Source organism: Calypte anna, chromosome 2, assembly GCF_003957555.1.
Source record: "Calypte anna isolate BGI_N300 chromosome 2, bCalAnn1_v1.p, whole genome shotgun sequence".
Classification (NCBI taxonomy): domain Eukaryota; kingdom Metazoa; phylum Chordata; class Aves; order Apodiformes; family Trochilidae; genus Calypte; species Calypte anna.
This window is the reverse complement of record NC_044245.1, coordinates 111010069-111036917: the sequence shown is the minus strand read 5'-3', so window position 1 is coordinate 111036917 and position 26849 is coordinate 111010069. Positions and strand designations below refer to the sequence as shown.

At 38.2% G+C, this 26849-nt stretch overlaps 1 protein-coding gene across 4 annotated transcripts in view; it reads left to right on the top strand.

The window, feature by feature from the left end:
* Positions 1 to 1078: 1078 nt before the first annotated feature.
* ST18 (ST18 C2H2C-type zinc finger transcription factor) overlaps positions 1079 to 26849 on the top strand; it is a 47759-nt gene continuing 21988 nt past the window's right edge. Inside the window, exons 1-8 of one of the 4 annotated variants that reach the window (XM_030445293.1) lie at positions 1085 to 1268; positions 5376 to 5735; positions 5820 to 6170; positions 9439 to 9573; positions 12111 to 12201; positions 13653 to 13757; positions 15133 to 15338; positions 18481 to 18692. In XM_030445293.1, coding sequence (XP_030301153.1) covers positions 1094 to 1268; positions 5376 to 5735; positions 5820 to 6170; positions 9439 to 9573; positions 12111 to 12201; positions 13653 to 13757; positions 15133 to 15338; positions 18481 to 18692 — 1635 coding nt within the window. In that variant the 5' untranslated portion in view covers positions 1085 to 1093. Of the gene's footprint in view, positions 1269 to 5375; positions 6171 to 9438; positions 9574 to 12110; positions 12202 to 13652; positions 13758 to 15132; positions 15339 to 18480; positions 18693 to 26849 lie in introns of all 4 variants that reach the window. The other 3 variants (XM_030445292.1, XM_030445294.1, XM_030445295.1) reach the window with 3 other exon arrangements.

Sequence of the window (26849 nt, the reverse complement as noted above, 5' to 3'; positions counted from 1 at the left end):
CACCTGTGCCTGATTAGGACAGGCCCCTATTGGGCATGCGCAAGATCAGGGGGCCAATAAAGGTGGGACACACACCCACAGAAGGGACCTCAGCTCACTCTGGTGTGAGGCATGGAGAGGCCAGCAGCTTGTTGAGCCTCTGGAGCAAGAAAGGCTCTTCCCGCTACAGTCAACCATATATCTAAGCATCTGTAGTAGGAAATTCTATGCAGATCAATATGTGGATCTCTAGGAGATGAAAAAAGTATATTAAATCTAATAAAATCTTGATCTTTAACATATTGCCCTTTCTTCTCATGTTGGCAATCTGAAAGGCATCTAGATTGGGCAAGGCCTTTCCCAGGGAATGACTCACCTTGCTTATTAGATAAATCTTGTTTTAAGTTGGATTAATTGCCTTCTGAAGGAGCCTTTTTCCAGAGTCTATAAAGAGATCTGAAAAGAGCTTAAAATAGGCATTTATGGCTGGAATTAATTAAGTGAAATGAATGCTGGGAACTGATAATGGCAGAAGGACCTGTACTGCAAAATTTTCTGAAGGCACAGAGTGTTTCACGCAGGTTCTATGCTGTTGAACTCAAGGTTTGTGATTGGATACCCATACTGAAGTAAAGGTAATGGAGCCAAAGGCTCAGGATGTTATAGTATAACTGGCAATATACTTTTTTCCCTTAGCTCTTTTCCTGGATTATCAACCCAGACCACAAATTTGTTCATCCTTCCCAGGGTGTATTTATTTTACTGCAGAGCAGGGCTGACTTTAGCATATGCTTATTTGGGATTAAGGATATTAGTGGGGGTTTTTTGCTGTTGTTTTCTGTTCCTCCTCATTCCCCTTCTCCCAAAGAGATTTAGGCAACAGTTGAAAGAAATGGGACTTGCCTGTGCCCTGAACTTTGAGTACTTGAGCTAAAATTAAATATTCACTAGGCAAAACTTGTTGAAACTGCAAGTGAATATTTTATCAGTCCTTACTCTTCTGCTTAGAATTAAACTGGATGATGGGGCTATTTTTTCAACAATTTACTCCTCATTTTTCCCACTTTTTTCTCTATCATTGCCAACTGACCGTTTCAGTGCCTACAAGTGCTCCATGGCTAAGAAGAGAAAAGCTGAAGAACAGATATCAGGCATTCCTGTCAACAAGAGGAAGTCCCTGTTAATGAAACCTCGCCACTACAGCCCCAGCTTGGAATGCAAAGAAGAAAATGAAGACAGGACAGATTTGCAGGAAGAGATCAGTGGCCTCGAAAGCAGCTCAACTCCAGGTAGTTGTGCAGTGTGGCTCCGTTTGAACCTGAATTCTGGAGAAATGAAACAGTATTTTCAAAAAGGATGCAAAATGTGTTTTAACATTTTAACAGAGTTGAAACGCTGCATTTATGTTTGGGTTTAACCATAATATTTCCAATTATTTTGTATAGCAGCTCCTTCTGGGGTCTAGTAAATGCTTTGTAGGTCACACAGGGAGACAACAACTGCGGCAAGTCCGATACAGAGCAGCATCTGCTTCTTCACTAACGCTGTCAAAGAACAAGGTTAAGCTCACAACTGCAAAAAAACACATTTATGAAGGGCAGACTTTCAATGGAATATATATAGCACTTAGGAAGAAAAAAAAATGCTTAGCAAAACATTGTTGACTTTAACATTTAGCAAAGCAATTTCATGCATGTGACTTCTATGTGTGTCCTGTTTAACACGATTATTAGACTCAGCATTTTTACACTTGTTATTCCAACTGTGCTAAGCCAAACATGTCCAAAAAATTATAGAAACTTCTACCATGTGCATGCTGGAAAACATGGAAGAGGATGGGGAGATAGAAAGGAATAGCTACACCATTTCTTCATTGCTCTTTCTCTCTGATATATACTTACATATATTCAAGATGAACAAAAAATATCAAAATATCAAACTAATTTTTCTGTTACGGATTTGCTTAGAGAGGCACATACTGTATATCAGGCAAGTGAGAAAATATCAGTGATATCAGTAGGAGTCATCAGTAGATATCAAATGCCATGATAAAACACTGTGATACTGCACTGGAAAATCAATGAAGTTAGATAACATGAAAAGACAATTGACTTATTTTACACTCAGTTACTGGTTGCTATGGAAGTTTAAAGGTAATTTATTTTCCACTTAAGTTCTATTTATCAAATATTTTGAAAGTCCAAGGTGATAGATAATTTCATCTAGGCTCCCTTTTCCACAAAAGCTTAGACCAAATGATCTTAAGAGGTCCCTTCCAACCTAGGCTGTTCTATGATGAACTGAGATTAGGAATTTACATCTCTATCCACTCTACATGAATAGTATAAAACACATAGAAGAAGAAGAAAGCTGTCTTTCAAATTAAAGAGTCAAATCCAAAACCAGTAAAAGTAAGGCATTTCTATAAGGCAAAGATTTCAGCCAGTTGTTACTTCTAAGTCTTCTAGGAGAAGTGTCTTGCAAGGGTCTGCATCCCATCAGCGTGAAAGTCTAGAAAGGAGCTCCCACTTCAAACAGAACATTAATTAACATGGTAATAACCAATGTCTCTGTCTTTGGGGTGACATTACTGAGGTAAAATAATCCAGAAAAAAAGCTCTATGGTTCTCAGTGCCTGTCCAGCCTGCAAGAAGTATTTCTGTCTCCTAGCAGCAGAAGAGAAGTTCGAATAAATGTTCCTATCTGGTTTTTTGGAGGGGACATATCGTTTTAGATAATTTCTCTTGCATTAATTAAGCCTGGTTCCTGGGCCTCCAGAGCTACTCTCAGTCATGTGTTTTTTCTTTTCCTGGTGTCAGTCCTCTGCACAGCTTGAGGAACTCACTGAAAGGAAAGCACTGTAATTGGTGTAAAAGTACAAATTGTGCCATGTACAGGTGAACCTAACTTATTTGACTTGTTATTTTTTTAAAAAAAGCACATGTGTTGGGCCAGATTCATTAGTAAATGAGAGGGAACCTTATTTTCACCCAGTCCTTAAGTCACAAGGAAAAAAAAATCACTTGATTTCAAAAGGTTTATTTGATAACAGTGAGATTCATCCCAATCTTCTTGTTTCAGTGATAATACAATGTATCCCTTTTTCATTAATTTTTGACAGCTGAAAAACAAATTTCAGCTATGCAGGTTTATTTGTATTTTTTTTTAGTGTAATACTGCTCATTTTATCATGATTCTTTTCTGTGGATCAGCTAAAGCTTCAATTGATGCAACTGTAAACTAAGCTGAGTTTTGTTTATTTTTAAAGTAAATTTACAACCTGTGGAAGTGAAAAGCAAAGCTGTGACAGCTGAGCCATTAAGACTGGTTCGACAACAAATCTTTAAACACTGCATTTTAAAATTGCTGATCATTTAAGAAGCAAAAATCTGGTTTTATGCAGTTGTATTATTTTCTTCTTCCAGACAGAAAAATAATATAAAGTTGTTTTTTTTTGCCTTGCTTTGTTTTGAAGGGTGGTAGATTTCTTTTAAAACTAGAACTTCTTACTTTCTGAAATGATCCACTGATTGGATTTTGTTCTTTTCCAAATTGCGTAGCAAATAATAAAAATCCATTTGAATGAAGATGGCTGTAGAGCCAAATAATCATTCTTACTTGCTGAGACATGAAAAGACAGTAGACTTCTTTATTCAGAATAGTGCAATGTGTGTGGTACTAGACCAGCTGCTAAAAAGTTACACTAAGGTTTACAGACATTTTTTTTAAATACAACTTTATGCACAGAGTGCACAAGGCCACCTCTCCCTGCATGAGTCCAATTTTCTGAAGAAGAATAAGAATTAATTAATATTTTCTTTTAACATATAACAAACAGTTGAACCAAACAATTATGTAAACTGGAAATGACCCAAAATGCTAACAGTTTGGCAGCAGTAAAGTGAAATGCATTGTGGTGCACATGTGCATTTTTGTCCCCCTTTTCCCCTCCACAATAATCTGCACTTAATAGGAATATTTTAAACTATGTAGCTAAGCAACAGAGGTAATTGTTGCTTTCTAGAGCTTTTGTTAGGCACTCTAACACAGCCCAAATATGCATAATTAGGTATAATGTCTATAAATCATTATTGTACACATGTGGGTAGTTAAGTGGATTGAGAGAATAGTTCAATGAATTGGACATATTCACTGAAAATGCTTTTTATTTGTTTTCTGTAGTTCATAATACTTTAAAATTATCATAACCCTTTACACTTTCTCTTAATAGCTCGCTGTGTTATTGAGAGAAACTTCATTTGCATTTTAGACTATGCTTAATTTATTATTTAAACCTGGAGTTCCTCTGATTCAGGAGAGGACAGACACATCTTATGAAATAGCCTGTGCTTGTTTATTCATCCTCCTTTCTAGGAAGTAAAATGTTAAATTTTTCAGTTTATGTTGAATAGATCCCAACAAAAGAATGTACCCTATAATCAGCATTATTGAAGGGGCTAGTGTTGTGACTAAATTCTTCCCTTCATCCAAAAATGCTTTTAGTTACTATGGCAATATTTACTTGATCCTGGCAAACCAGTGTTGATTTTAGAGAGATAATTACCAGAAAGGAAGATGATGGAGATGTATTTTTGAGTGTCCTTGTCAGAGGAAATGTTTATAAAAAATAATTAAATGAGATACAAAAGGCACATTGTCTTCCACACCGACAACCTCTCCTACATGCAGCCTCTGTTACCTGCTGGCTGATGCTTTTCTTCTGAAGAAAGATGTTTATAAAGATAGGATGCACTTCAGTGGTGTTTTTAACAAGTCCTTTATGAGACTGTACATAACAACCATTTCTGTTGGCCTGTGCATGGCCTGATCTATCACTTAATGTGGCAATTGCAACGGTGACCAGGAGCTTGCCCTTTGTGAAGTATTGAGGTATTTTCCATCAAGGTCTTTCGTGGGATCCAGGGTGACTGCGGAAGTAATTAGAGTCTATTTTGAGAAAACATTTGGGAATCTGAGATGAATGAAAAGTGAAAATAGATCAGAAGAGTTTTGAAATGTGTTTCTGCTTCTCTATATATAATATATGTATATTATATATATACACACATTCTATATATGGCACATTATATTTAAATCAGTGGGTACGACTGTATCTGTAAGAGAATATATGTCTTCACCATCAGTGAAAACTGACAACATATTCATTTCTTATATAGCTTTGAAGCTATAATATAACATGGATAAACTCTCAGAAGGGGTTTTCCTGATGCTGCAAGCAGTCTTTTCACACCACAGCTTTGGTGTGGATTAAAAAAATTCAGAGTACCTTTGAGTAAAGTAATGGTAATTGGTGAGTAAATATCTTCATATCACTTCTGCAAGATACAAAAAGCAGTTATTCTCACACAATTTTCTGTTACTTTTTTCTCATGCAGAGGAAAGTACTCCAAAATCAGCTGAAGAACCCCCCCACTTGGGTGGGCAAGAAAATTGCAGTCAAAGAAAAGAGAACTACTCCACCTATCAAGATGCTATGACCAAATCATTGATGAATATGGGGAAATTAGCAAAAGATGCACCCAGTCAGACAGTGACAGAAAATCTAAATGACAGCAGCATCCAATCCTTAAAAACAGAAAGTGATGACACTGATGAATGTTACATGATTAACTCAGTTGAAGGAAAGGAAAAGACTGTTGTTTCTGAGCCAAAATACTGTTCATCTGAGGAAAATGAAAGTAACTCTGAAATTATGGATGAGTGGGACAGCTCCTCAAACTTCTCAGAAGAAACTAGTGTAAAGCCCCATGTAACTCAGAAGTATATTGTAGAGTGTAATCAACCTAGTATCCTGGAAGTCCCAGAAATTAAGAAGGAAGAGGTTGAATTTGGCCCTTGTGAAACACTCTGTGACTCAGAAACAGAGCTAAGAGCACCCCAGGAGTCTCACCCAGATCCTTTTGAGAAGAGAATTCAGAATCCCTTCCATGAAAGTGAAGAAGACGACAACGAGTGCCTATCAGAATCCACTGAAGTGTCAGTTGAGCTGGACAAAACAAAAGGGAACTTGAGTTTGTTAGAACAAGCAATCGCTCTGCAGGCAGAGCAAGGGCATGTGTTTCACAGCACCTACAAGGAACTGGATAGGTTTCTTCTGGAGCACCTAGCAGGGGAAAGGAGACAAACCAAAGTTATTGATGTTGGCGGGAGACAGATATTTAGCAACAAACGTAAGGAAACATTTTGGGCTATTCTTACTGACTTAACTATTTATCCTGTGACTGGTAGAGGATTCTGAGCTGGGTTTTATAGCAACAGAAAAGAATCTGGAATTTAGCTGGTAATTTTGTTAATTATGTACCTACAGACCAGTGCCTTGCATCTAACCAGGTTAAACGCTAGGTACTTGGCTTCCTGCCAAACCACTATGTGAAATGATCAGTAATGGGCACTAAAAGGGCTATGTAGCTGGCACTGACACTCCTTCTCCTCCTTTTCCTCCTCCTCTGCCTCCTCCTACATAGGGCGCTAATACATACCTCCTAAATTTCAGCAGCCAAAAGAGAAGGTATTAAAACGGTGCTTAAAGAAAGGTTAGGGTGAAAAATTGGCCTCTTTCAAGCATACCACCTAATTCCTAAGCCATGTGTTTTCTGAGTTCAGTCTACTTCACATATCAACATTACATTTTGCTACAGCCAGCACTTCCAAGCCAGGAAAGCACAAGCCGTGCTCTTCTGCCTCATTCACCATCAGCAGAATTACCAGTAAGTTCCAAAATCTTTATTGTTTTAGATGGTTTGTGGCATCCTACAAAGCTGTAGGAACATTGCTCCATTTTCAGGACTTAATCAGGCTTCCAGAAGCGGAGATTTAAAAGATTTGGGCTTGATTGGTAACTGGGCTGTCTCATATGAGACTCCTCAATTGAGGATAATTACAGAACATCAAGAGATGGCATTTTGTAAGCACACTCCCTGCTGCAGTAAGTAAGAATACATTCATCTGTCCTTTGGCTTCTCCTTTTGGGCTTCCAAATATGCTGAGGTCATCGCAGCATTGCTGCAATTTATGGTTTTGATAAACAAATTACTTTACCATTTCTATTTTCTTTTGATCAGTCCCTGTGGACATTGCAAAAATATTATAGTAATTTAGTTATCTAAAGCATTTAGTGGATAAGTGACAAGTTGTTTTTTTTTTTTTTTTTGAAGTTGCATATATAAAATATTTCCTGTAGTGTTTAGGAAGAATATGCACACATCTCATTTTTCTGTCTCAAGCAGTCTAATCATTAGCATGCCTTAAGTTATGCATGCCCAGAATTCTACCTTCTTGCAAAACTAAATTAATTTTTATTTGCTCAGATGACTTTGCTATATTCAAGAGTTTTATGGACACCTTTCCTTGTCCTGAGACTAGCTGTGTTCACCAGGTTCCCATTGATGTCAGTGTGATTTTCTCACAGCTCACACAGGAAGAGGCAGTGATGGGAAGCATAGCAGAGTCTGGGGTTTCCTGATTTGCATTATATTATTAGCAGTAGTTGCAGGTGAGTTCAGAGGTAAAACTGATGGAGGAACAAACTAGACTTTTCTCAGGCTGCACAGACACCACAGGACTTTAGTCAATGTAGTATCAGGAACACAATTTCTTCACTTTATGTAAATAATACCTTATTTCTAAAAAATCCACCACCAAGACCATCAGCTCTTAATTTTCTGTCTTGGATGCTACATCAGAAAAACATGGCCGAAATATATGTTTCCATTTTTTTAATTATAAATCCTTCCAATTAGTGGGAGAAAAACTAAATAATATTTCAGGGTCTCTATTTTCTGTGTACTACTGCAGCACTTTCCATCTGTAGTGATTCTAAAAACATGTGATTCCCTATTGATGCTCCATCTACTCTCTCTTCTTCTCTTCTCTTCTCTTCTCTTCTCTTCTCTTCTCTTCTCTTCTCTTCTCTTCTCTTCTCTTCTCTTCTCTTCTCTTCTCCTCTTCTCTTCTCCTCTCTTCTCTTCTCCTCTCTTCTCTTCTCTTCTCTTCTCTTCTCTTCTCTTCTCTTCTCTTCTCTTCTCTTCTCTTCTCTTCTCTTCTCTTCTCTTCTCTTCTCTTCTCTTCTCTTCTCTTCTCTTCTCTTCTCTTCTTTTCTCTTCTCTTCTCTTCTCTTCTCTTCTCTTCTCTTCTCTTCTCTTCTCTCCTCTCCTCTCCTCTCCTCTCCTCTCCTCTCCTCTCCTCTCCTCTCCTCTCCTCTCCTCTCCTCTCCTCTCCTCTCCTCTCCTCTCCTCTCCTCTCCTCTCCTCTCCTCTCCTCTCCTATTACTATTTTGTTTTCTTTCTTCCTTTTTCTTTTTTTCTTTTCCTTTTCCCTTTCTCTTTCTTTTTTTTTTTTCTTCTTTTTCTTTTTCTTTTTTTCTTCTCTTCTATTTTTTCCTTTTCTTAAGTAAAGTCTTAACAAAAAGTTTAACCCTCAGCTGTCTCTGGCAATCTTGTCCCTGAGCATGCCCTATCTCACAGGCCAACAAACTGAGCTCCAAGGAGGCTGCTCCCTGTGCTGGCTGCAGCTGTTTCCCCCCCTCCCAGCACCGAATGCTGTTGGCAGCCAATCACAGATGGAGCTAAAACCATCCTCAGCAATTTATGCAGCCACTTCCTCCAGATTTCTCACAAGAGAATTTCTGGACCAAAATTCATTCCTTTCTCGCCCAGACTTTTGATCCTGCATTGGAAATCAAATAAAGGCTTTCTGACCAGTGCTTCTTGCACAATTCTAGGTGCTTAAAACAAAAATTGGGAGCGCGCTGCAGCCATTACAGAGCGGGAGCTGTGGGGCTGAGCTGAGACCTCGCCTTTGAAAGGGTATCGGCTGCTCCATGTTTTCCCTCTCATTGTGGGCTGCTCCACAAAGCAGCATTGCCATGTGTACCGGAGGGAGCTGCTTGCCTTGCCTCTCAAATGTAAAGTGGCATGTATTCAGTTTCCTAACAAAGAGCCCACAGCCCAGAGATCCGCGATATTTAAGGAATGGCTTCTGGTTGAAATGCTTTTTTGGTTTGTTTGTTTGTTTGTTTCACACCTCAGCTTTTATTTTGGTTGTCCCAGCCACCTGGAGTCTGACATTAACAGAGTAAAAGATTGTTTCTGCTTTTCTATTTATTCCTTTATAGATCTTGCTGCTGGCTGATGCTGCCAGTTTTCTGGCTTATTGGATGATGGCTTCTGTCCTGTTTGAGGTTCTGAATGGACTAAGTGACACTGCAGTCCTAATGCTATATAATTCAAGACATAAATGGCATTGTGGGAGGGGGGAGCCATTGTTCAAAGGACACAACAGGAAAACCTGGAGATGATTAAATCACACACATCTCTGTTAAAACTCTGTATCAATTACATCTGAAGTACAAAATAGGGAGTATCACGCTGCTAGCATCACTCAGCTGAGTACAGACGGGGGGCTAAAACCAAACAAAATCCTTATCTGATTTCTCTGCAGATTCACCCAGGCCTGAAAAGAGAGAAACCAAATGTCCTATCCCAGGATGTGATGGCACAGGGCACGTGACTGGGCTGTACCCTCACCACCGCAGTCTCTCAGGCTGTCCACATAAAGTTAGAGTGCCACTAGAAAGTGAGTATCATCACCCTGCAGTCCAGAATAACAACTGGATCTGGCTTGCCATTGTGGCTATTGTGTGCCCATGATTGAGAAGAAACTCTTTTTTTCTGGGTGAGATTTTAGGAAAAGGCTGAGAGGAGCCATTGCCCCTTCTTTTAGTCACAGTCCTGCTTCCCACACTGGCAAAGCTCAAGTACTCCTTAGCAGTAGCATTAAAAACAGCAGTAGACTCCTCAGGTGGCCTAGGAAGAATAAATTCAGACTCAAATTATCCCCATGCTGCCAGCAGATCTGTATGCTGTGAGGCCCAAGAATCTTCAAGATCTTTCTTGCCCTCAGCTGTGCTAAGGCATGTGGCACAAAAATCACCTGCTTGTCTCAGAGCTGCAACCTGCTTTGCCATATCACACACCAAGGCTTGGTTTTCATTGCCAATAGCTGAGAAGCCTGGGCATGATTAATCAGAGATGTTTCCAGTGTGTCCCTTACCACTGAGCTCAAAAAATGTAACTTCACCAGAACATCCCAAAGATGGTCCACAGCAGGTCCCTTCTGTATGACTGTATCATGCTAACTATTTTATGCCCAGTCTCACCTGAATTTCTCTGCTTATTTCTAACTGTACTGACCTGATTACTTTAGTATTTCTCTATGTGTGTAATCCTGCAATTTGATACAATGAAATACAGCATAATAAGGGAAAATATTAGTGAAACTTTATTTAAACAGCCTGGTTATTTGGATTGTTTTCTGTGGCATAACAAACTAAGAGGATGCTTGCACTTTACTAACATACTGTTCCTAACTGTAACTCTCCCTTTAAAAAAATATGGTAGTAACCCATATTTATGGAAACATCTGCTGAGTTAAGCAGGCTGCTGCATTTGGAAGAACTTAGCAACATTAGCTTTCTAAAAATGTAAAATTAACAGGTTCTCTATAAATATCACACTTCTTATTATATGTGTTCTGTTTTGTTGGCAAAGAAACACCCCAGAATTATCTGTAATCTCAATTTTGTTGCAAACAGAACAAAACCAGGTGACGGAGCAATCATCTTTTGAGGTACAGTGCGCCCCAAGGGGTAACACAGTCCTAAAGTCATGACTACAAAGATGTATTCTCTTTCACACAGGCATGCGTATCACTTTCTGTAAAAACGATCTACATCAAAGGCCATAAAAAGTGTACAGGCTTTTTCTAGTCGATTGTGTTCATGTAGTATGAACCAGAGGGCAAAGGGCTTCATGAGGTAACATCCTAGCTAACTTCTGAAGCCTATAGGAACAATGATGTGGATGTAGAAAGCCACATTACAGTGATGTAGGGTGTCAAGGTTCAGGTCCAGCTGTTACCAACCAGGCTTCTGCTCACTCACCTCCCATCCCCACTGTGGGACAGGGAGGAGAAAATCCACCCAAAGGCTCTTTAACTGGGACAAGGACAGGGAGGTTTTCACTCCCCGGTTACAGTAAGGGGCAAAAAACAGGCAGACTCAACTTGGGAAGGAAAAAAACCTCTTAATTAATCTATCAGGAGAAAGAGAAAATATGACCAGATCTTTATACCATCACCTCACCCCTCCCCTCTTCCCAGATCCGGATCCCTTCCCTGCTGCCTCCCCCTCAGGGCACAGGGAGGGGCAGGGGGGGTTTAGGGTCAGTTCACCACACGGTGTTTCTGCCGCTCCTTCCTCCTCAGGGGGAGGACTCCTCACAGCCTTCCCCTCCTCCAACGCAGGGTCCCTCCCATGGCAGAGAGTCCTTCAGGAACCCCTCCGACATGAGTCCCTCCCACAGGTGCAGTTCCTCAGGCACAGACTGCTCCAGCCCGGGCTGCACACAGAGTCACGGCTGCTGCGGGAGCAGTCACCTCCCCTGACACGGGGCTCTACACGGCTGCAGATCCACACCTGCCCACCACTATATGGTTGCAGCTCCACATCTGACAGCCGAGATCCTTCAGGGGCTAGAAAATCCACAAAGTCTTTCAGGGCCTGCGCCACCACGCTCCTCCATGGGCTGCAGGGGCACAGCTGCACCATGGGCTGCAGGGGCACAGCTGCACCATGGGCTGTGGGGAAACCTCTGCTCAGGCACCTTCTGCCCCTCCTTCCTCACTGATCTTTGTGTCTTTGCTCTGGTGTTGCTCCTCCTCCTCTTACTCTGCTCTGACGGTCTTTTTTTGTACTATTTTAGCAGTTTCATTTTTCCTTCCTGAATATGTTTCTTGCAGAAGCACATTCATACTATATCTACTCAGCCTTGGCCAGAGGCAGGGACAGAATTGGAACCAGTGGAGCTTCCAGCATCTTCTCACAGGAGCCACCCCAGGGGCCCTCCACTTCCAAACCATCAATGCACTTACCAAAGACATAGGGATATATTTATACATGCTGGAGGCACCAGCCTTGCCGTGTTGTTCTCTTTTTGCTGTGAAAATGTGGCAGAATTGAATACTTGAGAATAAATATTTATGATTTTTAATATATGTATTTTCAATTGATGTATTTTTATTATAACTTTTTTTTTTTTCTTATTCCTATTTAGTTCTTGCCATGCATGAAAATGTTTTAAAGTGCCCCACCCCAGGATGCACTGGAAGAGGACATGTCAACAGCAATCGCAACACACACAGAAGGTAGATCAGAAAAATTCATCCACTTTAAGCCTAACATATATTGGTGAGAAAACAGATGGGCACATCCTGGAATTAGATGTTATGCACTACCCTGTAGAATGCCTGTGAACTGCAAAGGTAGAAAATTCCACTAATATTTTTGACAGATGATATTTCAAACTGTAATTTCACTGGAGGCCTCACAGTGAAACACCATCATGTAAAAGGGATGAGAATGAGAAAATGCATTACTGATGCTACAACTGGAAAACCTATCAGGAAGCAAACTTAGTTTTGCATCCTCTACATGGTAGTCTTTAGCAGGAACTTCCCAAGACACACTCCCTTTTAGCAAAACAGGAAATTTTAAGTGGAATACTTCAGAATTCCTGTAAAACCTAATCACACTTCTCAGCCTTAGGAACATAATCTTCATGCTTGGAACACTCTAGACTGATAAACTTGCTTCATGCAGGGAGAAAGTAAAATTTAGAAAAGCCTTCCAGACAGACAGCTGGAGAATCACAGCTGAGCTGCAGGTGAGGCAGGGAGCACTCTGTTTCCAGCAGGCTACTGCTGTATACACTGCAGTGTATAAATATAAATATATTGTAAATATTTTAAAACAGCTTAATGTAAGAATATATAAATATATAAAAACATAATGTCAATCATATGATCAGACTTGGGACACAAAAATTTCAAAGCCAGATTTCTTTGTTGAACTGAATTTTTGTGGGATTTTCTTTTTTTGCTATTGATTGATCAGCTAGTCTGAGACCATCAAAATCAGGGACTATCATGGTATGTTTAATACAGAAAGTTAGTCTTTACCAGAGAGATTACAAGCTCATCTACACAAATGGAATGTATAAAGGAACATATTAAGAAATTAATAAATAGTTTTTCATTGTGATTCCTGTTTTAAATCTCTAGTCATCTTTGCAGCACATAAGCTGTATCACAAGCAGCCCATGTTTTAATCTAAGAAGGCAAATAGAAAAAAAAAAAAAAGCACAACTTTAAATTACAAAAATACATTCTTTGGTAACAGTTGCTCACATATCCCTGTTTTGTTTTGTTTTGTTTTTTCTCAATTTCTCTTTCCTTTTAATCAGCAGGAGGCTTATATGCATGGGTAAGCTGATAAAGTAAATGCTATTTGTCAAAAAATTTACTAGTGACTTGCCAGCCACAAAACATCAAAGCTGAACTGTGGAAAACTGCTACATGATTCTGTTTCCAGATATATCACCTCAAATAAACAGATTTCACAGTTTTGCATTAAGGATTGAAAAACAGATGCATCTAGGCTACAGTAGAGACAGTTCCCATATTCACAGGGTACTGGAGAAGTTCAAAGTAAAGAGGTTCCACATCACACAACTCCTTTATTTAAGATTTCTTTGTAACGTTTGTTTTTTTTCTTCCTTCTTTGTCTTCTTCCTTTTATTCACCTTTCTTTTAAACAGCCTCTCTGGCTGTCCAATTGCTGCAGCAGAAAAATTGGCAATGTCCCAGGAAAAGAACCAGCTTGAGTCTCCAAAAGCTGGGCAGTGCCATGATCAGGCTCACAGGTAAGAGCCCCTGTGAATTAGTCTTTCCAAAGTATTTCTATACAAACTGTTGATCATTCCTCAGATCGTTCACCCATTTCAGATATAGCTACAGATATGTCAGTATTCCAAGATCGACCTCTGAAAAGTTGAGACTTGGTTGTATCTCAAAATCAACAAGCAGTGTTTTTAAGGTTTTTGTATGTTTGATTGACATTAAAGACAGTGGTTGTATCTTTTGAAGAGCAATCTTATTCTACTCAATCTTACTTTAACACAAATGGCCTCGTCAGTGGTTCTCAAATGTCTTCTGTGAACCAGATCTCGTTTTGCTGAAATACTTTAAACAATTTTCAATTCTTTCTTGTTACAATATTTTGACCACTGAACCTTAATTAAAGGTCTCTTAAATTTTATTACACTTTTATCAGTCCTCATTTATTTCATGATTTTTTTCAGAAGAATCTTCTGGTTATCCCAAGTAGTTTGTTGTTTTGGCATTACACTATTCTGAGAGGTTTCACATCTCTGCTCATTTTACTTTCCCACAATTAAATAATTCATATTTTGAATTTCTTTATTTTAAATTTATTGGTTTAATTAGTTTAATTTATTTTTATACAGTGGCATCAAAAAGGGGAAATATTTTATTACAATTGTACTTTGAGAGTTATATGGACCCTACAGACATGCATAATTTGTACATCATTGGCACCACGACCATTACAACCTATTATATTCAGGTCTATTTGGGGACACTTTAATTTGTGGATTATTGACATGATCAGCTGTAATGGTTCCTTCAGAGCCATTACAGAATATTATGTCCATGTGTCTGCCAACTGCACGTGCCTTAACTCTACATATGAAAAGTCCTCAGGAAATTGCTAAAGACAAGTAGTTACTGAACAGTAACTAAATGGAATAACACACCATATATCATTCTTTTCTCCAAAATAACAGGTGCAATTATTTTGGATCATCTTTTATGAGGTTTATACCGTATTCATTCACATTACAGTGTGCACAATTGTGACCCATAAAACTATAACTCTATTGACCAGAAAATTTTCTATTTCATAAATAAAGTGCCATGCTACAGTAGTAATCTAGAGGTAAAGCAGCATCTTTTTTTTAAGGAGCCAACACTGTTACTAGACAAAACCAGTTTATTTCATGTTTGCCACCTTGAACTTGTACAAAGTCAAAGTGTTATTTGACTACTAGGTCAGCCACCATATTTGCATTATTTCTTGTATACACATTCTAAGTAAGATTTCCATGTGGCAACAGCATATTTTCTGATGCTGAGAAGAAATTGTATCTCATTCCTCAAGAAAAACTTATTTCAAGATAGTCTTGCCTTTCTCTTACATTCTTTCCCTTCCCTCTGCAGGACAAATTTAACAAAGCAGCCTGAGGTAGCTCAGTACACTTACAGAACTTCACAGCCAGTCACCTCCTCCAGAGCTACCCTGATGAAAGATCAGGAGAAGTTTGGGAAAGTTCCATTTGATTATGCCAGCTTTGATGCACAAGTCTTTGGCAAACGCACAATAACACCTGTGGCACAAGGACGAAAAACACCCCAGTTCCTGGAATGTAAGCTTAAAATTCCATTGTCTCTTGGAAAATAGGCAAAATGTCAAAAAGGTGGTTGTTTTGGGGTTTTTTTTTGCTTTTTCTTTGTTCTGATGCCAAATTTCTAGAATTCAAAACATCCCTTCTGGAAGCATCTTTAACCACTTGTGGCCAGAATGCTAAATATAGTCACTAGTTTGCTAAATACAGAATGTTAGAATACTAAGTATAATCACTATAAGGTTTACTTTTTTGATGTTTCTTTTTAAATAAATTATCAGGTTAAAAAAGAAGAGTAAAAGGAATTTTTTATGTCTTCTCTGCTTCCTTCACTAAATTATGATATCCTTATGTGATAGGATCCTGCCATGGGAATTGCCATGGATTGTGTCTGCACGAGACATTATGAATGGTAGTACAGAGAAATCCAAGTTAGCCTTTAAAAGGAATTTCAGATACCTTTTAAATGTATACATACAAGTATTATTTCTCTTACATTACCATGTGCCTCAGCTGCATTACTTCCAGTCCTGGATTGTTTTGCTCTCTGATTTCTGTCCTACACCATATTTGTCTTGCAAACAAATCCAATGCATCAAATTGTTATTGAGACTCCCCTGCTCTCATTACTAACAGATTTGCTGAGGTATTACTCTGTACAAATGAGATACCACAGTGTGGACACTGATAACAGATGATCTTCACTATCTGCATGAGGAACTTCAGCAAGATTCTGTCATTGTGTTGACCATTATAAAATACTCTTTAGTTAAAGAAACAAATGATTCTGTTGCCATGAGACAAATGGAAAAAAGGGGTTTCATTGTAACATATTTGTGTACAGAAGAAAACTGGTTCAAAACAATGTGAGAAAAAGCTCTTTAGCTGGATTTTCTTTTGTTCAGAACAAAAAAAATAGTGAAGGAAAATAAAAAAGGTAAGCAAACTTCACTGCTTTTGTCCCCCCAAAAGGTGAACATTCATAATAAGGTGAACAGAAAAGCAGATTTTTTTTTTACATATATATTTGAAATATAATATTATGATAGAATATAAATTTAAAATCATTTTATATTATATATATTTATGAAAATTATAAATTTATATATCTGTGTATTTGTCTGAGTACTTTTTCATATATATTTATACACATATATATATATTTGTAGGTATCACTGTGTTTGTGTTTACATATAAACACCCCATTTAAAATTGCAAATTAAAAGTAGATACTTATCTGTCCTGAAAAATAGGCTTGTTTAAATGAAAGCAAATATGTGCATTGCCAGCTTCTTGGGTGTCAGATTTTCCAATTTTGTTTGTCAAATTGAATATTCCCTATTAGCTGTCTCTTTGCACAGTTGGTTGTCTATTTCACAGGTTCATTTCAAGGAAAAAATGATTGAAATGTTTTTATACAAATGCAAATCCCTATATATGCAATTTATGTATAATATATATCAGGGCTGAAATTTACAGCCTGTTCTTGCAAATACTGCATTGTGCTGCTATTATTTTAGTGGAAAGGTGAAAGTAAAAGATCAGGTGAGTGCTTTAGCTATGCACATATAAAAAAGTTGGCAACAAGAAGCTGATGATGCAGTTATTGGTTCACTGTCCTAGCCAGAAGGCCTTTGCTCACTCTCTGTGTTTTCTACGCTTACAAAATTGGTCTATTAACAAAACATGCATCTTTCATAGCCTGCTGTTTTTTTCCTAATTTTTTTTTAGGGTGAGTAACAGAAAATGCACTTTTTTGCTCTTTAAATATAATATGAAGTTATCTGTAGTAACTGCTAAAAATGTAGATTCTCTTGCTTGCACTACAGTTTTACAACAAAGTAGGTAAATCCTTCTTAATTTGCACTTAAGAAAGGGAGCAGTGAAACATGAGGCTTTATGCATTGCTCTACTGAGATGCTTCCAGTACTTGGAAAAAACAACTATGGCATTTAGCTATAATCAGTGCACACGAACAAGCATTCGTCTCAGAGCATCCCAAGTTTGAGAAAAGATGAGTTATTCAAAGTCTTGTGTAGGTCTTAGCATTAAAATGCACTCAGCCAAAGATCTATGTCCAAAGGACACCAGAGCCTTGGGGCTCAGATCTTTATGGAGTGAGCAGATGGTCATACACAGAATGTTCTTGGTATATCTGGGTGTAGGCTGAGAAATTGGATTTTGCTTAGTTTATCTTTGTAGGACACTGTGAAAGCTAAAGACAAAAGAAGTGATTATTACATCCTAAGAGCTGAAATCACAGTGCTGTGTTTTCCCTGCAACAGTTAATGACATCTCAAGCTCCAAAATCCAGAACAGAGAGCAGAGTTCTTTCTGCCTGTTTTAGAGTAAGTGCTGCTGAGAGAACGGAAAACAAAGAACCACACACATCAGTTTTGTCTGTGAAGGTGCTTTTCTGTTCACCTGTTATGTTTTTGTTATCAACTGACCTCTTTGTTCCTAGCAAATCTGTGTATTATTCCAAATGATAGACATGGGAGCCAAGGTCAGTTTTATTCTGAATGTTCATTGTGTTTATTTTTAAATGGATTAATGGGGATGCTTAATTTTCCAAGAATTTCCATGAAATCAGGACTCAATATTCCTAAAAGATAATGTTCTTATCTGGTTGCTCTGGTTCATTCAAGAGCCTGATCTTGTTCTTATTCGCATGAGCAAAGATTTTCAAATAGCAGACTTATTCATTTAAGTAGGGTAAGCAGTGTTGTTTTAGCTAAGACTGGACAAGTCACTGTTGGTTTTTTTAACACAATAGAGCTCCAAGAGGAAGCCTTTATAAGAATGTATTTACAATTACCTTTGCCCACCAATGTTGTCAGGTCACGATGAATCACCCACCACCTCTTGTTCAGTCTTTCCTTGGACATCATTGCTTTTAAAGCCTGAATAAAGAATGAGTAAAATCTGAGTAAAAGTCTCAAATCAAATGCTTTGTTGAAAGATATGTATTTGCTAGGTAGAAATAAAATTATCATGTTTCTGAAGCCATTTTTACAGAAAACTCTTACTGCCAATGGGGAAGGGATTGCTTGAAATGTATTCTTTAGATATTTTAATGTATGAAATTGTGGTCTGAGAAACAAAACTATTTAATGGGGAAAATCTCATACATGCAATTGCTAATCAAATCTCTCTTCAACAGCAAAGCATTTTTCAAATCCAGTGAAATTTTCTAATCGACTGCCTAGTGCTAGCGCCCACACACAGAGCCCTTGCCATGCCAACTCTTATAGCTACGGTCAATGTAGTGAAGACACCCACATAGCAGCAGCTGCTGCTATCCTGAACCTTTCCACCCGCTGCAGGGAAGCAGCAGAGATCCTCTCCAACAAACCACAGAGTCTGTCTGCCAAGGTAGGGTAGTCCAAGAACCTGGAGGGTGTGCTAGCTACTGAACTGTGTGAATAAACTGTCTTTCATGTTAGTGACTGCATTAAATCCCCAAAAAGGAGGCTTCTGTTTGCATGCTCTTTTGAAGAGAGGCAGAGAAAAAAAATCAGTAGTGACCAGTTCTGATAAAAATAAATGAATAGCAGGAATTATGTTGCTAACTCTTTTCATAATTGAGCCTTAAATACAAGGGGGGAGTTCTGTGGGAGGAAAAAAGAAGGTTATTTGAAATCCAGCAACAGTGTGTGGTGGGTAATACGCTAGAGCTGCTTAAAGAGAAAATTTTCTTCCCTCTGAAACCTGCCATAAGCAATCATTTTGGGGGCTTATTTTCAAACAAAAATTAAATAAATCATGTAATTAATCAAGGTGATATTTTCCTAGCCATGGAACAGAACTATACCTATTAAATCTGTTATGTTTGGAGCTCATGAAAGTTTGACAAGGTGTAGGGAGGGAAACAACAACTGACTTTTGTAAAATTATCCCTTATGCTGGCAAGGGAAGTGAATCAGGCCCACAGTGTTTGGAGATTGATAATTTGGTCAAGTCTGTCATAATGGAAAGCTGCCTAATATCATAGATGTCTGAGTGGCTTTCATGTTTTGGTTTCTGCTCTGCATTTCCTCATAGGTCTTTATGATTTACAAATGGTACTGTGTGAGCTACGAGCATTATTTTCTGTGCCATTACAGAGTATTATATTGTTGATTAAAATAGACAAGATTTTCTTCTGATAGCTGTGTTTCTGGGAGCACTGTTGTTTATTACCTGTATTAAAGTCACACATGCACCATGGCAATGAAACTTTTGAAAGCTCTGTGTTGCTGGGAGGGTGGCATTACAAAAATTTTAGAAGAAATCACTGGAGAATGAAAGGAGGTGTATTTACCAAAACACACAGTAGTAGGTCTGTTTCTGCTGTGGGACTCTGATGATGTATGCTCCAAAAGAGAGATGACCTTTTTCTCTGCACATCAGCATCACTCTACTTTGTCTGTTTTAGCACAAGGCTCAGTCTGCCTAGAGATGATTTCCACAGCTGTTGGTCTACAATTTGGTTGGGATTCATTCACTATCTCTAAGAAGTTTGCTAATATTCTTTGAGTGGAACCATTAGTGCAAAACTGTGTTAGGTATTCCAAGGCTTGCTCCTTTGCTGAGTGGTATCCCCTATGTCGCTGCCTTTGATTTCCACTTGGTGGGGTCTTGGATCTTGAAAATTATGTTGGGTGATGCCACAAGGAAGACTTTTTAGAGTGTGTCCTCATGCATTCCCTGTAACTCAGACATTATCTGTCCCAAAGATTGCTCACAGAGCCTTTAGGATGGGAGATCCATCCTTAATATCTGCTGTGGAAACCTTCCACTAATCTTCAATAGAGACTTCTTCTAGCCGGGAATTGTAAACTGATGCCAATGGCTGGATTAAATTGCTGCTGCAGCCTTTGGCTGACCCCAGCCATAGACCTTCTTGCCAGAGAAGAGCAGTAAAGGGACCAGGCATAACCTAAAGATTTTCTCTTCTGTATCTGCTTCGTTGTTGCCAAACCATGGGGAAGGTTTGAATGGAAGTGAACATAATAGTAATGATATAGAGGGACACTTGGGGCACATAGCTTACTCCTTTTTCACAGCCAGTAATCCAGCCTAAAAGAAAATCACCTGCATACCTTGTTGTCTGCCTGCCTCCACTTTTGCCAGATCTTCTGGAGGGCATTCTGCTACAAAACATGACAGAAGAATCAGAATTAGCTTCAGGCCACAACACCAGCAAGTAAGCCCCAAACATATTTGATGGTCAAAACCACACAAACCCCATTTTATTTGGTTTTGGCTATTTATTATTTTATCACACAGACCCAAAGAAAAACCGTGGAAAGAAATCACTAGACTCCCTCCAGTGAAGGTATTTTCTATGTTAAATATGAAACAAAAAAGTAAGACTCCTTTAAAATATAACATTATCTATTTATCAATCTTTCTGAATTGTTTTGTGGATGGTATTGGCTGCAAAGATAAATATTTAACTGCTAGAATATTTTACAGATTTTTAGATTATAAAAAGCATCTCTTGTGGCTTTATCAGTGTTTGGGTAACTCAGGTAACTCAAATAATGCAGTGTCAACAGATGACTGGGGAATTAATGATTTCTTTTTTCTACTATGGACAACAGAGATGTTCACCAAGTCTGAAAATACGTGTGTGGGGTGGCTGAGCCCCATAGTATCAGGCTCCATAGTCCTGCCCCTTGCCACCTTCCTTTGTTCCTTTGCCTAAGAAAACCTGATTGGCATTGTCCACATTTTAGCAGATCAAAACTCCTGACTTCTAAAGGCAACCTCACAGCAACCCAAATCATGACACTTTGCAGGTGGGAGGCGGTGTGGTGGTAGAGCAAGGGCATGTGGGTCTGCAGATTTCCTGGACTTGCAGGAAATCTTTCACAAGTAACACAGTTGTCAAGCTGTAAAATATTGTCATTCCAGGTTCTTAAAGCAGAATTTGAACTTCAGCATTTCAAGCAAGTGTTATTTGCTTGCATTTGCTCAAGGCATGCATATGTCAACTTTCTTAAACAGGTGGGGAAAACACCCAAAAAAATTTAAGCATGAATGTATTCTCAAAGTAATTCTTTTTTTTCTTTTTTTTTTCTTTTCAAATTTTATGTGTTGATCTACAGAATGTTGTCCATTTTTCAGTAAGAGCTGGATGCTTTACCTTGACTGCTCATCACCACTTTTATATAAATAATCAGTGTAAAAAGTACTTAGTTTTACTGCTAAAATTACAAATTTCACTTAATAGATTTTCAAATACATATTTCACATTCTTAACATATCAGTTAAAAGGGAGTGTCTAAGGTAAAAAAAGGGAAAAATCTAATTATACATTAACAGTACCCTTAGTAAGAAAAATGTTCAAATAGATCTAATGTGAAAGGTGATCTGAAAAATATCTCAAGATTAAAATTATGAATTTATAAATTAAGCATTTTAAATAAATTTATTCTGAGATTAACATTAAAATGGATCCGAAGCTTTGACTATGAATTATCTATATCAGCAGCCTACAAAATACTCAGATCATGAGACACCTTGATGATACTGTTTTAAAAAATAAATAATACCACATTATTATTACATTGTCTGAGCCATTCAGCCTCAGCCTGGGACTATAGTAAACTGTTCCTTTGAATATAATCTTGCTCAGCCTATTCTCATGCAGTCAGTACCTCAAACCAATCTCCTGGTTGCATTTGGTTTGTGTAGCTTCATTCAGCTCCCACTGAAGTCAACAGAACTCCCCTAGAAGGCTTTTCCTGCAGTTTCTAGCATTTTGCAATAGTCTACATCATCAGAACACTCATAACATTCTTCCCTGTTTTCAGCTCTCACCACATTCACGTCTCATAGAGGTAGCTGCAGGCAATACAGTTTATCTGTATCCTCATCACTATGGCTTGCCAAATATTTTGTTGACTGTTTTGGTGGTTTTCCCACCTGTTTAGACAAAATGGCATATGCACACTATGCCTTGAAAGAAAACAAAAAATGACACTTGCTAAAAATGTTTAAAGTTCAAATTCTGTTTTCTGAATGAAATTATGTCATCATCTCTTCATTCTTGGATATTGATGATCATGATAATTACATCAATTATTTCAACAATGTATTTAGTGCTCAGCACATTTGTCAGGCAGACCTTTAGTTCAGATACCTTCAAGCCTAAAAACATGTTCAAAAATCAGCCAAGAATATCACTAGGTGCCATCCTGTTATACTGCTGTGCATCTTGCTCCTTGAGTACATTTTTGGCTTGCTTTTTTTTTTTAATTTGTGAATTACTCCAGGCTGAAAATGTGACTTCATTTTTTTCTTAGAAGTTGCTGGCCAGTTGCATGTTTTCTTATTTTTTCTTATTAGTATTCTAATTTGGTTCAGAAGTCAACTGCTTAAATTGAAGTCTGAAGAACTGAGGGCTAGGTGCATGATTTTTTTATTGGCTGAGAATAGAAAAGGTGGTAGTCTTTTTGATGGAGTTGCATTAAGAACAGTATCCATACACATGGCAAGATACAAATTTCAGGGTTATTCCCAATACCAGAACTGCAGAGCTCTTTAGAGCTTTCCAAACTAGACTGACCTGCTAATGGGAATATAAAATCACTGATAATGTTTTTTTCTTTAGACTTACTTAGTATTAAGTTGTATGGCTGATGCCAACCAAAGAACACATAAAACCCTTTATGTGTAATGATACAGCCTCCCCAAGGCCACAGGTTTGAAATAAGATTCATGCAGACAGAGTTAATTCACTTTTAAAGTGATAAAGCTTAAGTTGTAATCGTTACTGGTGACACACTGTGGAGAATTAAATGTTGTGAGTGATCAGATGGACCAAAAGCATACCAAAAAATGCTGGAGTAACTTATCACAAAAAAAAAAAAAAGTCATTCTTATATTGTCCTCTCTGATGTGGTTTAGTTCTGAGGACAAGACATACTAATGTACTAGAAAATATTCTGTAATATTCATGTCATAAAATAAAGGAGGCTGAAAAAACTTGACTTCAAAGTATAAAACACTTGAAGAGGATAGAGATATTTTGTTTGTTTGTTTACATATTTATATTGGTAGTAATTTTAAGTAGATATTGACAGTATTGTTTGTACCTTATCTTTTCACTGAATAGATCCTGGAATGAAGAAAATATGCCTCGGTCATTTTTCTCTCATTTTTTTTATTCTTAAATCCTTTCCCCAGCTGTTTGTAAAACCTGGTGGGGGTGGTTACACTGTCACTGATGTGAGAGTAGATAAGGAGTAACCCAAATTTAATCAGTGCATGTATCCTCTCACCCTCCTTGATTTTTCTTCATTGCTTCGGTGATTTTTTTTCTCAGTTTATGTAAAATGTAAATAGGATTCAAATCAGGCTTCGGAGATTTACACAGCTGCAAAGTAATATAAGTCAGGATACAATAAGATAAAATTACATCTTTATTTGTCTTATGTTTTAAGGAAGGATCAGAACAGTTTACATTGATTTGGTAGCTATATTTTAAATATGCCTTGATAAATGCATATAGGGCTGTTCACGCATTCTCAGTGGACCATAATAGGATTTTACCTCCACTGAGGAGAACACCAACTTTCCAGTTCTAAGCTAAGCCTAGTAAGTGCCATCTTCTCTCAGCATGTCATAGCACTGCTCTAGCATTTTTGCCATGTGCCATTTTTGCCTTTTTAGTTCCATTTCAAATTTAATGTAACATTAAACAAGCTAAATGAGTTAATGCTAAACAAGCTAATGCTAAAACAAGCAAAGGAGACATATTGAGAGGAGGGTGGGATGAGAATAGGGATGAAAACTGGAGCAGTACCTCTGACTCTGCTCTCCTCTTGCTCTGCTGTTTGGAGTCTGATACAAAGGCAGCTCTTTTATACCATTCTGAATAAAAAGCCATGCTGTAAAAGTGTGATCCATCCTGAAATGGGCAAAAGGGGATATTTTTTTCCATTACTATATTTAATTGTTGTGTGCATCTGTGAGCTCACTTAAACCCCATCTGTACACTACTTCACAAACACACAAGCCAGCCTTCCCTGGTCAGAATTAGGTACATGCTGGACAACTCAACTTCTATGTGAACTTCAGGAAAGTGCTGAAGGAGCTGTAAATATTCATGTTAGTGAAGGGTCTGAGTACCAACGAGAGCTCCTCGTTGTGGCTAATGGTACCTGTCTTTCGGAGACAATACATTTTCTGATATTTTTTAGCTTTTTTACATTTCATTGAGGAGGGGACCTTGTTTTTTTGGTCCTTTTTGTTATTGCTGTTGCTTTCTGAGTAGTTGATATTTTGTCAGTGACAGAGAATCTGCACTATTTATGGGTTTTGCACTATAAAACTACAGCAGCCCAGTCACATGGCTTCCTTTCCTAAGCCATCTGTCACAGAGGTCTGGAATTTTATGTGAATATTGGTTGTGCAGACTTAACCCAAGTTTTTTTTATTATGAAAAATGTCAGCAACTACAATATTTAGCATTTTACTTTACATTGGTCATTAAACTTGATTACTGTAGCTCTGTTTCATTGCTATAGTTACATATCAACTATGAAGCCAAAAAACAGAGGGGCAATCATGGCAGAGCTACATTGTCAGATCCTGGAGTGTGCACTTGGCACTGATATAGTTAATATCTTGGATTTTTGTAACTAAGGTTTATTAATGCTGGTATAAAAATGTATTTGATATTATACAGATGGCATAAGATGTTGTGGTTACTAAGTTATTATCCAGGATAAGCTGCACTGTCAAATTCAGGGCTTAAAACTATCACAGGAGATTAAACTATTTACTAAAAAGGGGCAGAAAGATATAACCAAAGCGTCTTAGTATGAACATATTAGAAGTGTATTTACTTCCCATAAATATAATAAAACATTTCTCTTTAAGCTGTATGATTGAAAATGGGAACTTTGCTATGCAGGAGAAGCAAACAGAAGAGGTGCCTGAGTTTCTGAACCAGGGGCAGATGGCTTGGTAGTGCTTCAGTCTAGGTGGGCATCTGTCTTAGGCCCACGGATACAAAATTGAGTCTGGCTTTCCGACTGAGGAGAGATCACTGGGCCCTAATTTTTCATCTCCTGCTACATTTTTCTTCTGATTAAAAGCTTTAATTGAACACATTTTACCTTTAAATAAGCCATCACTCATTTTTAGATTGACAAGTCTGCACGGAGGAATCTTGTGCCTTCAGTCCAACTGGGGTGGCCATGTCACACTTTAAACACAAGGGGAGGATTCCTTATTTCAGTACAACTGTTTGGAATGTCCTTAAGCAAGGATAAGATTCACTACTCTTTAACCATCAAATGGTTAATTAATCATAACACTCCAGCAATAGTTAATGGGAAGAAAGAGAATCTTCATGCCACTGTCTCATCTCTTCCCTCTCCTTTATTAGACCTCCTCTCCATTAGAAGATGTCTAATAAAGATGGAATAAAAATTTGCCTTGGACGTACCTGTCTATTTAATTTACAGCAGAGGGTGTAGGTGATTCACTTACACAATGGGTTTACTTTGATACTGATCACTGTAGGAAGTCTCAGTTTGGGTTTATGTGACAATTATACAGCACCAAATTCCCAAGCAGTATCTGAGCTTTGTGGCAATGCAAATAAAAAATATTAGTGGTGACAATACCAGGAAGACTCAAACTAATGTTAATTACATCATTCTACATGTGTAGGTCTTTGACATTGTCATTTATCTCTACAGTCTTTGAATGTTTTCCACCCTATTCAGGGCAACACACAGAACTAGACTACCAGGTGCTTCTCCAGAAGCCCCCCTTTCACCTCTTCCCCTCCTTGACTTTAGTAACTTGGCAATAGCAAAGTCTTATATTTATCCCTATATACACGATATGTCAATATCTAGTGTTGTATACTGAGCATGAGGGGAAATACTTTGTTGCTTTCATTAGTAAGTTTCACTCTCATTATTCAAATAAAAGGGGGTAGTAGTCTTTTTCTGTGGTCAGATAGAGTAGGGCGGAAGAGGGAGGGTTTTTCCCCTAGTTCTTGTACATCTGAGTAGCACTTGTCCCTTCTTGTGAGCAGGAGCTGCTTTGACAGCTTCTTTCAGCCTGGAAAGAGAAGCTGCACACACTGCTCACATTGCTGATGTTGAACGCTCCTCTCCCATCAGAGGTTCCTCTTTGCTGTACTTCTCAGGTAGTAAAGGCTTTGTTAACTCATGTTGAAGATCTCCATCAGGGAGAACCTCCTCAATTTCCTCCTGTGGCTCCCAGTATAATGGTCCCAGAGCAGAATTGTGCCTTAGTGGCCCAGTCAGGCTGTGATTGAGGCAATATGTTATTTTGAGTGATGTACAAAACCCTTGTGAAAATTTCTCCTACTGTGCTACACTTCTAGGCATATTTCTTCCCCCTCCTTCTCTCCTCCATGATGCAGATGTTGTAATGTTTCTGGGGTGTGGGGGGAAGGGAGGATATGTAATGGTAATGATGTTGATGACCTAAACAATGCATTAATGCTTTTAACTGTGAATTGGGGTCATAGTTCTCTGGAAGAGTGAAAAGATC